The sequence below is a fragment of the Monodelphis domestica genome, chromosome 4 (assembly GCF_027887165.1).
Source record: "Monodelphis domestica isolate mMonDom1 chromosome 4, mMonDom1.pri, whole genome shotgun sequence".
NCBI classification, from domain to species: Eukaryota; Metazoa; Chordata; class Mammalia; order Didelphimorphia; family Didelphidae; genus Monodelphis; species Monodelphis domestica.
This window is the reverse complement of record NC_077230.1, coordinates 73,418,167-73,432,867: the sequence shown is the minus strand read 5'-3', so window position 1 is coordinate 73,432,867 and position 14,701 is coordinate 73,418,167. Positions and strand designations below refer to the sequence as shown.

General features: G+C 35.9%; 1 protein-coding gene across 3 annotated transcripts in view; it reads left to right on the top strand.

Annotated features, from left to right (window-relative positions):
• SLC9C1 (solute carrier family 9 member C1) overlaps positions 1-14,701 on the top strand; it is a 98,990-nt gene that overhangs the window by 4,770 nt on the left and 79,519 nt on the right. For all 3 annotated transcript variants that reach the window (XM_056793456.1, XM_007493665.3, XM_007493663.3), the window contains one exon: positions 11,176-11,276. In XM_056793456.1, the coding sequence (XP_056649434.1) occupies positions 11,176-11,276 (101 nt within the window). The remainder of the gene's footprint in view (positions 1-11,175; positions 11,277-14,701) is intronic.

Here is a 14,701-nt window from a genome sequence, read left to right as displayed (position 1 = left end):
TGCCCTTTGATCCAGCCATAGCACTGCTGGGTTTGTACCCCAAAAAGATAATAAGGAAAAATACTGGTACAAGAATATTCATAGCTGCACTCTTTGTGGTGGCCAAAAATTGGAAAATGAGGGGATGCCCTCCAATTGGGGAATGGCTAAACAAATTGTGGCATATGTTGGTGATAGAATATTATTGTGCTAAAAGGAATAATAAAGTGGAAGAATTCCATGGAGACTGGAACAACCTCCAGGAAGTGATGCAGAGTTAAAGGAGCAGAACCAGGAAAACATTGTACACAGAGACTAATACACTGTGGTACAATTGAAGGTAATGGACTTCTCCATTAGGGTCAATACAATGTCCCAGAACAACTTGCAGGGATCTAAAAAACACTATCCACAAGCAGAGGATAAACTGTGGGAGTAAAAACACCGATGAAAAGCAACTGCTTGACTACAGGGGCTGAGGGGAAATGACTGAGGAGAGACTCTAAATGAACACCCGTGCAAATACCAACAACATGGAAATGGGTTTGAATCAAGAACACATGTGAAACCCAGTGGAATCACGCGTCGGCCTGGGGGGGGGCGGAGAAAATGATCTATGTCTCTAATGAATATTGCTTGGAAATGATCAAATAAAAAATTATTAAAAAAAAGTCTCCAGAACTGAGGGAAGCCCAGGCTCCACACCCATCCTCAGTGACTGCTGGACTTTAATCCAATCAAAAGTCTCCAGAGGACAGGGAAGCTCAAACACCAAGAAACCTCCACCAGAGACTACACCAGGAGATCTCCTGTTAAAGCTCCAAGAGGGGAGACTGACAGAAGCCCCCAAAACAAACAAAAAAAAATTGAGAGGAGCAAGAGCACAGACAAATACGGGGAGTAAAGAAAAGATGAATTTGAGCAAACAACAGAAAAAGAAGAAAGAAATTACAATAGACAGCTTCTACTCAGCAAATAGAACAGAGGGGGAGAGATCAGCAAACAATAAATCAAAAATCCCAGTGAATTGGATACAGGCTGTGGAAGAACTCAAAACACAATTAAGAGAGGCTGATGACAATTGGGAAAAAAAAACTTAAAAATTAATATAAGTCATCTGGAAACAGAGGCACTTGAACTAAAAAGAGAAAATAGTGTCTTGAAAGCCAAAATCAACCAGCTGGAAAATGAGACAAAGGAGATGAAAGATGAGGTGAAGAAGATGAAAGATGAGAAAAAGGAGATGAAAGACAAGGTAAAGAGGATGAAAGATGACCTCCAAAGAAAATCAGACCAGAAGGAGAGGCATGACCAAAAAGCCAGAGATGAAATCCAGTCTTTAAGAACCAAAATACAACAACTGGAATTAAGTGACCTCACAAGGCAGCAGGACACTATAAAACAAAATGAAAAGAATGAAAAAACTGAGGAAAATGTGAAGCATCTCATTCATAAAACAGATGATTTAGAAAATCGTTCAAGAAGAGACAACTTAAGAATAATTGGACTACCAGAAGACCATGACAAAAGAAAAAGCCTGGACATAATACTACAGGAAATCATGCAGGAAAACTGTCCCAATATCCTAGATCAAGAGGGGAAAGTGGAGATTGAAAGAATCCACAGATCACCTCCTGTATTTAATCCCCAACTGACAATATCCAGGAATGTTATAGCCAAACTCAAAAACTATGAGACCAAAGAAAAGATATTATAAGCTGCCAAGAAGAAGCTATTCATATACCACGGAAACACAGTGAGGATAACTCAGGATCAGGCTGAATCCACACTGAAGGACCGAAAGGCATGGAATATGATATTCCAGAAAGCAAGGGAACTAGGTCTACAACCAAGAATAAAATACCCAACAAAACTAACTATATTTTTAAAAGGGAAAGTATGGTCATTCAACACAATAGAAATATTCCAAGCATTCATAAAGAAAAGACCAGACCTGAACAGAAAATTTGATATCCAAGCACAGAACTCAAGAGAATCATCAAAAGGTAATTAAAAAAGAGGGGAAAAAGAAAAACAAAACAACAACAACAACAACAACAAAAAATTTTAAGACACTCAATAAGTTAAAATATGTATCCCTATAAGAAAATATGTCATTGGTAACTCTTAAAAATTATTGCTATCACCTGGGTAGCTAGAAGAATTATACTTGAGGGAATAGTGAAAAACTGCATAGGATGAAATAACAAGACATAAATAGGTATATATATATATATATGCATAAATACATATACATGTGTATATATATATTATATATATGTGTATATATATATATATATATATATATATATATATATATATACAACCAGAACTAAAAAAAAGAGGCTAATACTAAAAGAAATGGAAAAAGAAACAAATGGGGGTAAATTGAAGTCACAAAGTAGTTCATGGCGGGAGGGGGGAGAACATCCATACACTGGAAGAGTAAAGAGGTTGGAGATAGGCAATACTAAACTCTTACGTACTTTGAAACTGAATCAAAGAGGGAAAAACAATCCAATCCATTGGGGCGGAGAATAGATTTGTGCCCTATAGGGGAGTAGAAGGGTAAAAAATGGAGTGGTGGGGAGGGAAGCAGTACAAGGGAGAAAGAGGGTGGGGGTGAATTTTAAAAAGACTACAGGGGAAAATAAGGGGGGAATAAGAAGGGAAGGGGGTAGAAAGGGAAGTAAAATAAGGGTGGAAACTAGGGGGACTGATTATAAACAAACACTGGTGTAGAAGGAAATAGTGAAAGAAGAAAAGGCATGACCAGGAGTAGAAATCAAAATGCTGGGAAATACAAAGCTAGTAATCATGACTCTGAATGTGAATGGAATGAACTCACTCATAAAACGCAAGCAAATAGCAGAGTGGATTAGAATCCCAAACCCTACCATATGCAGTTTTCAGGAAACACACATGAGGAAGGTAGATACGCATAGGGTAGATACACATAAGAGGATGGAACCAAATCTATTGGGCATCAAATGATAAAAAGAAGGCAGGAGTCACAATCATGATATCTGAAAAAGACAAAGTAAAAATAAATCTAGTTAAAAAGATAGGGAAGGTAACTACATCCTGATAAAAGGCAGTATAGACAATGAGGAAATATCTGTACTCAATATGTATGCACTAAATGGCAGAGCATCCAAATTTCTAAAGGAGAAACTAGAGGAGCTCAAGGATGAAATAGATAGAAAAACTATACTAGTGGGAGATCTGAACCTTCCTCTATCTGAACTAGATAAATCAAACTAAAAAATAAGACAGAGATGAGAGAAGCAAATGAAATCTTAGAAAAATTAGAGTTAGTAGACATGTGGAGAAAAATAAATAGGGACAAAAAGGAATACACCTTTTCATCAGCACATGGTACATTCACAAAAATTGACTATGTATTAGGGCACAAAAAATTGCAAACAAGTACAAAAGGGCAGAAATAATAGATGCAACCTTCTCAGACAAAAAGCAATGAAAATAATAATTAGTAAGGGTACATGGAGAGATAAATCAAAAATTAATTGGAAATTAAACAATATGATTCTCCCAAACCTGCTAGTTAAAGAACAAATCATAGAAACAATTAATGACTTCATTGAAGAAAATGACAATGGTGAGACATCCTTTCAAATCCTATGGGATGCAGCCAAAGCATTATTCAGGGAGAAATTTATATTCTTGAGTTCATATATTAACAAATTAATAAGGCCAGAGGTCATTGCATTGGGCATGTAAATTTAAAAACTAGAAAGTGAACAAATTAAAAACCCTCAGATGAAGACTAAATTAGTGATCCTAAAAATCAAAGGAGAAATCAATAAAACTGAAAGTCAAAGAACTATTGATTTAATAAATAAGACTAGAAGCTGGTACTTTGAAAAAACAAATAAAATAGACAAAGTACTAGTCAAATTAAAAATAGGAAAGAAAAAACCAAATCGACAGTATCCAAGATGAAAAGGGAGACCCCACCTCTAATGAAGAGGAAATTAAGGCTATCATTAAAAACTATTATGCCCAATTATATGGCAACAAATATGGCAATCTAGGTTATATGGATGAATAATTACAAAAAAATATAAATTGCCTAGACTAAATAAGGAAGAAATAAATTACCTAAACAATCCCATATCAGAAAAAGAAATTGAACAAGCCATCAAAGAACTCCCTAAGAGAAAATCCTCAGCTCCAGATGGATTCACAAATTAATTCTATCAAACATTCAAAGAACAACTAATCCCAATATTATATAAACTATTTGACAGAATAAGCCAAGAAAGGGTTCTATCAAATTCTTTTTATGACACAAACATGGTACTGATCCCAAAGCCAGGCAGATTAAAGACAGAGAAAGAAAACTATAGACCAATCTCCCTAATGAATATAGATGCAAAAATCTTAAATAGAATACTAGCAAAAAGACTCCAGCAAGACATCACAAGGGTTATCCACTATGATCAGGTAGGGTTCATACCAGTAATGCAACGATGGTTCAATATTAGGCAAAACATTCACATAAGTGACCATATCAACAAGCAAACCGACAAAAATCACTTGATTATCTCAATAGATGCAGAAAAAGCCTTTGACAAAATAACAACACTCATTCCTATTGAAAACACTAGAAAGTATAGGAATAGAAGGGCCTTTCCTAAAAATAATAAACAGTATATATCTAAAACCATCAGCCAACATCATCTGCAATGGGGATAAACTAGAAGCCTTCCCAATAAGATCAGGAATAAAACAAGGATGCCCATTATCACCTTTACTAATAAATATTCTACTAGAAAAATAGCAGTAGCAATTAGAGAAGAAAAAAAAATTGAAGGTATTAAAATTGGCAATGAGGAGACCAAGCTGTCACTCTTTGCAGCTGATATGATGATTTAATTAAAGAATCCTAGAGAATCAACCAAAAAGCTAATTGAAATAATCAACAACTTTAGCAAAGTTGCAGGATACAAAATAAACCCACATAAGTCATCAGCATTTCTATATATCTCCAACCCTTTTCAGCAGCAAGAATTAGAAAGAGAAATTCCATTTAAAGTCACCCTAGACAATATAAAATACTTAGGAATCTATCTGCCGAGACAAACACAGGAACTATATGAACACAACTATAAAACACTCTCCACACAATTAAAACTAGATCTAAACAATTGGAAAAACATTGATTGCTCATGGGTGGGATGAGCTAACATAATAAAAATGATCATCCTACCCAAACTTATCTATCTATTTAGCACCATACCCATGGAACGTCCAAAAAACTTTTTTTACTGAATTAGAGAAAACCATAACAAAGTTCATGTGGAAGAATAAAGCATCAAGGATATCCAGGGAAATAATGAAAAAAAATCCAAAGGAAGGTGGCCTTGCAGTCCCAGATCTCAAACTATATTACAAAGCAGTGGTCATCAAAACAATTTGACACTGGCTAAGAGACAGAAAGGAGGATCAGTGGAATAGACTTGGGGTAAATGACCTCAGTAAGACAGTCTATGACAAAACCCAAAGACCCTAGCTTTTGGGACAAAAATCCAGTATTTGATAAAAACTGCTGGGAAAATTGGAAGACAGTGTGGGAGAGATTAGGTTTGGATCAACACCTCACACCCTACACCAAGATAAACTCAGAATGGGTGAATGAATTGAATATAAAGAAGGAAACTATAAGTAAATTAGGTGAACACAGAATAGTATAATTGTCAGACCTTTGGGAAGGGAAAGATTTTAAAACCAAGCAAGACTTAGAAAGAGTCACAAAATGTAAAATAAATAATTTCGACTACATCAAATTACAAAGTTCTGTACAAACAAAACCAATGTAATTAAAATTGGAAAGGAGGCAATAAATTGGGAAACAATCTTCATTAAAAAAACCTCTGACAAAGGTCTAATTACTCAAATTTATAAAGAGCTAAACCAGTTGTACAAAAAATCAAGCCATTCTCCAATTGAAAAAGGGGCAAGGAACATGAATAGGCAGTTTTTAATTAAAGAAATCAAAACTATTAATAAGCACATGAAAAAATGTTCTAAATCTCTTATAATCAGAGAGATGCAAATCAAAACAACTCTGAGGTATCACCTCACATCTAGCAGATTGGCTAACATGATAGCAAAGTAATGAATGCTGGAGGGGATGTGACAAAGTAGGGACACTCATTCATTGCTGGTGGAGTTGTGAATTGATTCAACCATTCTGGAGGGCAATTTGGAACTATGCCCAAAGGGTGATAAAAGACTGTCTGCCCTTTGATCCAGCCATAGCACTGCTGGGTTTGTACCCCAAAGAGATAATAAGGAAAAAGACTTGTATAAGAATATTCATAGCTGGGCTCTTTGGGGTGGCCAAAATTGGAAAATGAGGGGATGCCCTTCAATTGGAGAATGGCTGAACAAATTGTGGTATATGTTGGTGATGGAATACTATTGTGCTAAAAGGAATAATAAAGTGGAGGAATTCCATGGAGACTGGAACAACCTCCAGGAAGTGATGCAGAGCGAGAGAAGCAGAACCAGGAGAACATTGTACACAGAGACAAACACACTGTGGTATAATCGAACGTAATGGACTTCTCCATTAATGGCAATACAATGTCCCTGGACAATCTGCAGGGATCCATGCAAAAAAAACAAACAAACTATCCTCAAGCAGGGGACAAACTGAGGGAGTAAAAACATGGAGGAAAAGCAACTGTTTGACTACAGGGGTGCCAGGGATATGATTGAGGAGAGATGCTAAATGAGTGCCCTAATGCAAATACCAACAACAAGGAAATGGGTTTGGAGCAAGGACACATGTGATACGCAGAGGAATTGCCTGTTGGCTAGGGGAGGGGTGGCTGGAGGTGGAGGGGGAGGAGAAGAAAATGATCTCTGTTCCCAATGAATAATGTATGAAAATGACCAAATAAAATAATGTTTAAAAAAAAGAGCAAAAAAAAAGATTATGCACAAGACCATAAACTCTATAAAATTTACAATTTGTTTAAAAATATGAAAATTATATATATATATATATATATACATATATATATATGTATGTTAATAGAAACATTCCCTGCTTTTTAGTTCTCTCTGGTTACTTACTTGGATACTTTTTCCTCTTCATTTTGTGGCTGTTATTCTTAAAAATGTAATCATGATTTGTATTCTTATTCTCTTTCTATCTTTTTACATATTTCCTTTATTTTCTTTTTATTTCCAGTATCTGTTATTTCAATAATATAGTACAATCCATTACACTCAAATATCACAATCTATTCAGCCATTTCTCCCATTCATTGCATTTGAATTTTCAATTATTTTGTCATAAGAAATAAAACTTCCATGAATATTTTCATATAGACACAGCTTTTTAACATCCCAATAATGCCCTTGGAGGCTCTTCCTAGTAATGGGATCTCTAAGTCAATGAGCATGAATTGCTTTACAACATATCATGTATAATTGTATCTTGTTTTCTAAAAAAAAAAATCACAGCTGCTCTAGCAGTGTAATATTAGGTATGTCTTTCTATGGTCCTTTTAGCATTTAATTCGAACACTTTAGCCCATCTGGTCCTCAGTTAACATATAGTACCAGAACTACATTTTTCTAGATTAGTCCTCAAGGGAGCAGACACAATCTGTTGTCAAGACCACATTCTTTCCAAAACATATCTTTACAGCTTGTTCATACTTTTTGGAACTTTTGTTTCGCTGACACAATCCCTCTGGGATGTGGGATCATTTTCATAATATAATAAAATTTAAATTAATGTCCAATACTACAAGAATTATATTTTATAAGGTTTATTAACAATCACTTCAAGTAGAAAGGATAAAAAGGAAATAGAAGTAAAAGAAATAAAACCCTAATTATCTAACAAAATTAATGTGATTAGATTCTCCTGCCACTCACCTCATACCACCTCCACCAACCCTGATCAAAAGATGACAGAGAAAGAGGCAGTGGGGCTACATTAAATTTATATCCTCCCTATGTCAGCATATAATGTGAGAAGGAACATAGGATGCTGGGAATTGGAGTTCTAGGGTACAGAAATTAATTACTCAATGCCCCCCCACCTCCCGTGATTCACATCTCTCAGATTTACATTCCTAGTTTCCCTATGTAATCAGTATACATAACCAACTTATATTTCTAAAGATCTATAACTAGAGGTACATACAATATTACACTTTCTAAGGGGAAATTATTTGAAGTTAATAATTTGAGGATAAAAGGCAAATAGAGAAAGAGAATAAAACCAATGATTTCTAGATGCATTGACATCCCCTTTGGCATAAGAGGTGCATTTAAAATAAATGCTTTCAATCCCACACAGGTGGATCTTTCTGTGCAGTTTGTGGTTTCTGCAGGCATCTCCATGGCACCTTCTCCAAACAGTTTACTTTCTTCATTTGGGAGGTAGCAAGTTTACTCTCAAACAAGAAAAAAAAATTCTAAATCTAGAATTATATGACAATTATACAGTATGATTAATGTTAAAATAAGACTTTTGCTGACTATTTATATTCTATAAACCACTGTTGTCCCACTAGAAACTTTGTTTGGATTATGTGTATGCTCAGACTTAGATCAACTACTAACTTCATGCAGGTGTGTGTGGATTCTCCTGCTAACTATCTTATTTATCATATCTAAGGTTTAATTAACTTGTTTAACTTATTTCTTGTTTATTTTTTAGTTCTTTTTTTTTTTAACCCTTACCTTCCATCTTAGAGTCAATACTGTGTATTGGTTCCAAGGCAGAAGAATGGTAAGGGCTAGGCAATGGGGGTCAAGTGACTTGCCCAGGATGACACAGCTGGGAAGTGTCTGAGGCCATATTTGAACCTAAGACCTCACTTCACTAGATGTGGCTCTCAATCCACTGAGCCACCCAGCTGCCCCCTATTTTTTAGTTATTAAAGGAAACTTGAGAGAAGAAAGGTGTAGATTTCTGAATGAAGGATTGTAGTCCTAATGGAGACTTGTAAAAGAAGCTGGTCCCAATCAAATCCTTATACTTTTAGCTGTTACATCTCTAGATACTGCTGACAGCCAATTAATCTTTGATGAAATGATTCTCTCTCCTGGTTTGAGCTGAGGTCATACCTGGAGTTAGGAAAACTTGAGTTTAAATTCAGCCTTAGACATTTACTATCTATATGACCCTGATCAAGTCATTTAATCTCTGTTTATCCCAGTGTCCTTATCTATAAAATGCAGATAATAATAGCACCTATCTCCCATGATTGTTGTGAAAATCAAATGGTATAATAATTGTAAAGCACGGAACACAATTCCTGGCACATATTAAATGTGCTACATAAATGTTAGTTATAATAATAATTATTCTGTTTTAATCTAGGTAACTTTTCTGATTTCTTCTTGCTCTTTTCTTTGATTAAAAATGCTAACTCTTTATCATGGTCTTTTAATTAAATGATGTAAGAAAGTGCTAAGTTGATGAGTATATAAATTATATGGTGGTATAAAGAAACAAATTAATTAGGATTCTGTTTATCATACTTTAATATAAAGAAAAGGAGAAAATCATCATATAAGCATTGAATAAAATGAGTACTATGAACTTTCCATATCCCAGTAACCCCTTGAGATTTCTAATGGGCTTTCTCTTCAATATTTACTTTGGCATCTACCAGGAGGCAGAATTTAAGATGTTTAATCCCTTTATCAACTACTGCCTATAGGATTCCTCCTTCCCTCCCTCTCTCCTTTCCTTCCTTCCTTCCTTCCTTCCTTCCTTCCTTCCTTCCTTCCTTCCTTCCTTCCTTCCTTCCTTCCTTCCTTCCTTCCTTCCTTCCTTCCTCCCTTCCTTCCTTCCTCCCTCCCTCCCTCCCTCCCTCCCTTCCTTCCTTCCTTCCTTCCTTCCTTCCTTCCTTCCTTCCTTCCTTCCTTCCTTCCTTCCTTCCTTCCTTCCTTCCTTCCTTCCTTTCTTCCCTCCTCCCCCCCCAAAACCCATACATTTTGTGTTAGAATTGATGCTAAGTGTTAGTTTCAAGGCAGAAGAAAGACAAAAGCAAAGCAATTAGGGTTAAATGATTTGCACAAGGTCACACAGCTAGGAATGTCTGTCTGTCTGAAACCACATTTGAACCTATCCATTGAGCTTCCTAGATGCTTCTACCTCTAGGATTTCAGGGATGGGAAAGTAACGTTTATAAAGAAAAAAGAATGAAAAGACATTGTTTTAAGTGCTTACTATGAGCAATATACTGGGGATACTAAGAGAAATAAGCAAAACAGCCTTTTCCCTGGAAGAGCTGCCATTTGAATAGAGGAAGTCATATAGGAAAATGGTGACCATGGAAAAGAAGTTTTAATGAAAGTCAGTGAATGGTGATTAGAGATATAGGGCATTTGATTGATGTATTCATGGAGACAGCTGGCAAGTGTTTTGGTGAATTCAAGACTAGATAAAATAGAGGGAATTCTCCCAGTTAGAGCTAAGCATCATAGGTGTGGAACCTTTGATTCTGAAAACTACCAAGCACTTGTTAGTGGAAGAACTTCTGTTAGAGGTCAGGTAGGTGGCTTGGTGAATAGAGAGCCAGGCCTGGAAACATGAGGTCCTAGATTCAAATATGGCCTCAGACACTTCTTATCATGATCCTGGGCAAATCCAGTTGCCTAGCCCTTATCACTCTTCTGTATTTGTTCTCTCAAATGAACATACTGATAAAACTTGTTTTCCTGCCTAACCTGGGGGAAGCTGGGGTCAAGGGTCAGAGGCCTTCCCAGCCATGAGCAATACTGAGCATGCTCTTTTAAGGCAATCTGCACATACCAACTGTTCCCCTTGCCCATAGCTAGGGTTGGACTGCTACATCATTGGAACTGATACTAGGTATTGATTCTAGGATGAAATGTAAGAGTTTTTTTTAAAAGAAAAAACAAAACAAAACAAAAAACCCCTACATCAGGGCTTGTTCAATAGCCAGTGCTATTGGGATTTTTTTTTTTTTTGCCAAGAGTTTGAGAAAGGAGTCCATGTTTGAGGAAAAACTCTTTAAATTTCAAGATCCTCATAAGGTCCATGCAAGGAACTTAATACAGGAAATTAAACATATGGATATAAATGTATCGCTGTTAATCCTAGCCAAATGTGCCATCTCAACGTTGAACAAATTCTTGTCTTTTAATAACAACAAATATTTTTGTTTGCAGCGCTTTTGAAGGTCAAAATGAAAGATTCACACTTTCCTCTCCCACTAATCCTGTTTTTCATAGGATGTTCTTTTGAAATCCTAAGCTTTGCATCTTATCAGGTTTGTATCATAAAATTATATTAAAGCAAAAGGCAACAGAAATGTAAACTGGGTTGAAGGAGCTCCCGAGACTTATGTGTGATAAATGTCTTCTTGACACAGTTTTCATTTTAATATGTCAGAATTTGAGTGCAGTGATTGGTAGTGACAGGAGATGATAAGACATGGAAAAGGGGGTTCCTGTACACTTGAATGTATGTACAATTATAGAAAGTTATTGATAGGGGCAACTACGTTGCTCAGTGAATAGAGAGTCAGACCTAGAGTCAAGGAGACCTGAATTCAATCTAGCCTTAGATACTTCCTAGCTATGACCTCATTTAACCCCAATTGCATAGCCTTTAACTGCTCTTTTGCCTTGGTTGTAGAAAAAAAGAGAAAATGTGTAGGACATTATCTTATCCAGGCAGGGAGACTTTGGATTGCATTATTTCTGAAGTCTTTTCCAGTTCTTAGATTCTGTTTCAAATCTTAGCTCTTTTATTTACAACTGTGATCTTGGAGAAATCCCTCATTGTCACAGGGTCTCCGGTTTCCTCATCTATAAAGTAATGTGGTTGGTCTAGATGACATCTAAAGTCTCTGTCAGTTTCAAATTCTATGATTCTAGTTTCTCAGCCCTGGTGACAAAACTTGTCAGGGTCAAGGGATAGGAGTTAAGTCCAGAATCAATAGTTCAAGAGACATTACTTGAGGCAAGATCATGGGATAATACAGTAAACTTTTATTATCATGAATCAGAAATATGGAGGGGGTATTATCCAAAACTTTGCTTTACCATGTAAGCCTAACCATGGAAAGTTTTAATGACATTATAAAGGGACACAGGTCCTGTTCACTTGATAAATTTTGTACCCCTTCTTTTCTACAGTTGAAGTTTTCATCACAGCCAACACAAGAATAGCTATTTTCACGATGAATTGTTTTCATGATTAGTAGACAAAACACTTTAAAAGGTCAGGGGTTAAAATTCTGGCTGTAATGCTTACTACCTGTGTGAATTGGACAATTCACTTAGCTTTGGAGATTTCTTCATTTGTAAAACTGAGGGAGTTAAAGAAGATTGTTTCTGAGTTTCCTTCCAGTTCTTAATCCATGATCCTACAATTACACATTTCAATTTACCACTTGCAAACCAGAAATTTGATTTTAGGTGAGAAACCATGACTCTAGTAGCTGTCCCCTCTTTCCATGGTTGGGAACCAAGACAGTTTGAGGCAGACAAATACTAGATATCAAAGCAGGCAATAGGAGTCATACATTATTGAGCCAGCATCATAAGACCATAATATTGAAGAGCAGGAAGGGATCTTAAATGTCATTCAGTTCTTTTGTCCCCTTTGAGATCATTATGGAAATTATAGATCATAGACTCCAAGTTCCTAAACAAGAGTCTTGGCAACGAAACTAGTCAAGCAATTGGGCCAGAACCCAAACATAAAACAGATCAATATTTGCAAAGCAAGAATATCAAACAGAACCTTGATTCACATAGTAATAACAGTTTAAAGGCAGGGACTATTAAAAAAATAATTATTCATATAATGCTTTAAGGTTTACAATCACTTTACATATATTAACCCATTTGCATTTCAGAGTAATTCTTTGAGATAAAGGCTATTATTTTTACAGATGAGGAAACTAAGGCTAATGTTGTGACTCATCAAGAGTTAAGCATATGAATTAGGATTTGAACCCAAGTCTTTTTGCCTCTAAGTCCAATACTCTATACACTATACTATTTAATTACCTCTTCATTTAGGGAATTTCATTGCACCCTACATTCACTATTTAGGGTAGAAACTTTGACTTGAGAAGGTAAGGAGAAGGTCCTTTGCTGCAAGGTAGCTGAAATCATTCTTTATTAGTTTGGGAGGTCTAACCCATGAGAGGCAATGGCCAATCAGTTTGGCATAAGACCTTCTCTGACAATAAATTGCCTCTCAACAACATTCATTTGCTCATTCATTTTTGTTGTTTTGTTGTTCAGACATTCAATTATGTCTCTTCCTGACCCCATGGACCATATAGCAGGACAGGCACTTGTATCCTCTACTATCTCCTGAGGTCTATCCAAGCTAATGCCCATTGATTCCATGACACTATCTATCCATCCCATTCTCTATCATCTCCTCGTTTTGCCTTCAATCTTTCTCAACATCAGGGTCTTTTCCAGTTAGTCTTGTCTTATTTTAAACTTCAGTGTCAATCTCTATCCTTCCAAGGAATAGTCTGAATTAATTAAAATATTGACTAATTTTATCTCCTTGCTGTCCAAGTCTTCTCTAGCACTACAATTCAAAAGCATCAATTTTATGGTACTTACCTTTCCTTGTAGTCTCAGTCGCTGGAAAAAATCATAGCTTTGACTTTTGTTGGCAAGACGATGTTTCTGCTTTTTAGTGTGCTTTCCAGATTTCCCATAATTTTCCTTCCAAGAAACAAATGACTTTTAAATTTATAACCACAGCCTTCATCTGCAGTGATCTTTGAGCCCAAGAATATAGAATCTAATACTGTTTCCATTTAATCTTTCTATTTGCCTGGAAGTGATGGGATCCATTGCTACAATCTTAATTTTTAACAATTTTCTTTTAAGGTTAAGCTTCTAGTCAGCTTTTATACTGTCCTCTTTCACCCTCATCAAGAAGCTTTTTAATTCTTCTTCACTTTCTGCCATCAGAATGATATCTACATATTTAAAATTGTTGATATTTTCCTTGGCAACCCTACTCTTTGCTTTTGATTTATCCAGCCTGGCATTTTGCACAACATATTGTTCATGTAAGTTAAATAAATAAGTTGACAATAAACAGTCTTGTCATACTCCTTTCCCAATTAAACCAACTGATTACTCCATGTTTGGTCCTAACTGTTGCTTCTTGGCCTGCATACAGGTTCCAAGGGAAAAAGTTAGATCTGCGATATTACTCCATCTCTTTAAGGACTTGCCACATTTTTTGTGATCCATTTTTCTGTATTTTCCTTGCTTTCTCCATAATACAGAGAATGTTAGCAATTTGGTCTCTTGTTTCTCTGCCTCTGTGAAAATCAGCCTGTTCCTCCAGTTATTCTTGGTTCAAATATTGCTGAAATTTGGCTTGCAATACTCTTAGCTGGTATGTGACATATATAAGCATATATCTTGCTGGTCTGTGAAATGAACACAATTGTTGGGTAATTTGAACATTCTTTGGCACTGGCCTTCTTTAGCATTGAGATGTAAATTGATCTTTTCTAATCCAAAGGCCACAGTTGAGTTTTCCAGACTCATTGAGTGTCATATTGAGTGTAGCACTTTAACAGGACCACCTTTTAGGGTTTTAAATAGGTGATGTTATGATCTTTCTTGTATAGTTCCTCTGCATGTTCTGCCCTATAGTTCTTTTTATATTCTTAGGGCAGCTAGGTGACAGTGGTTTATT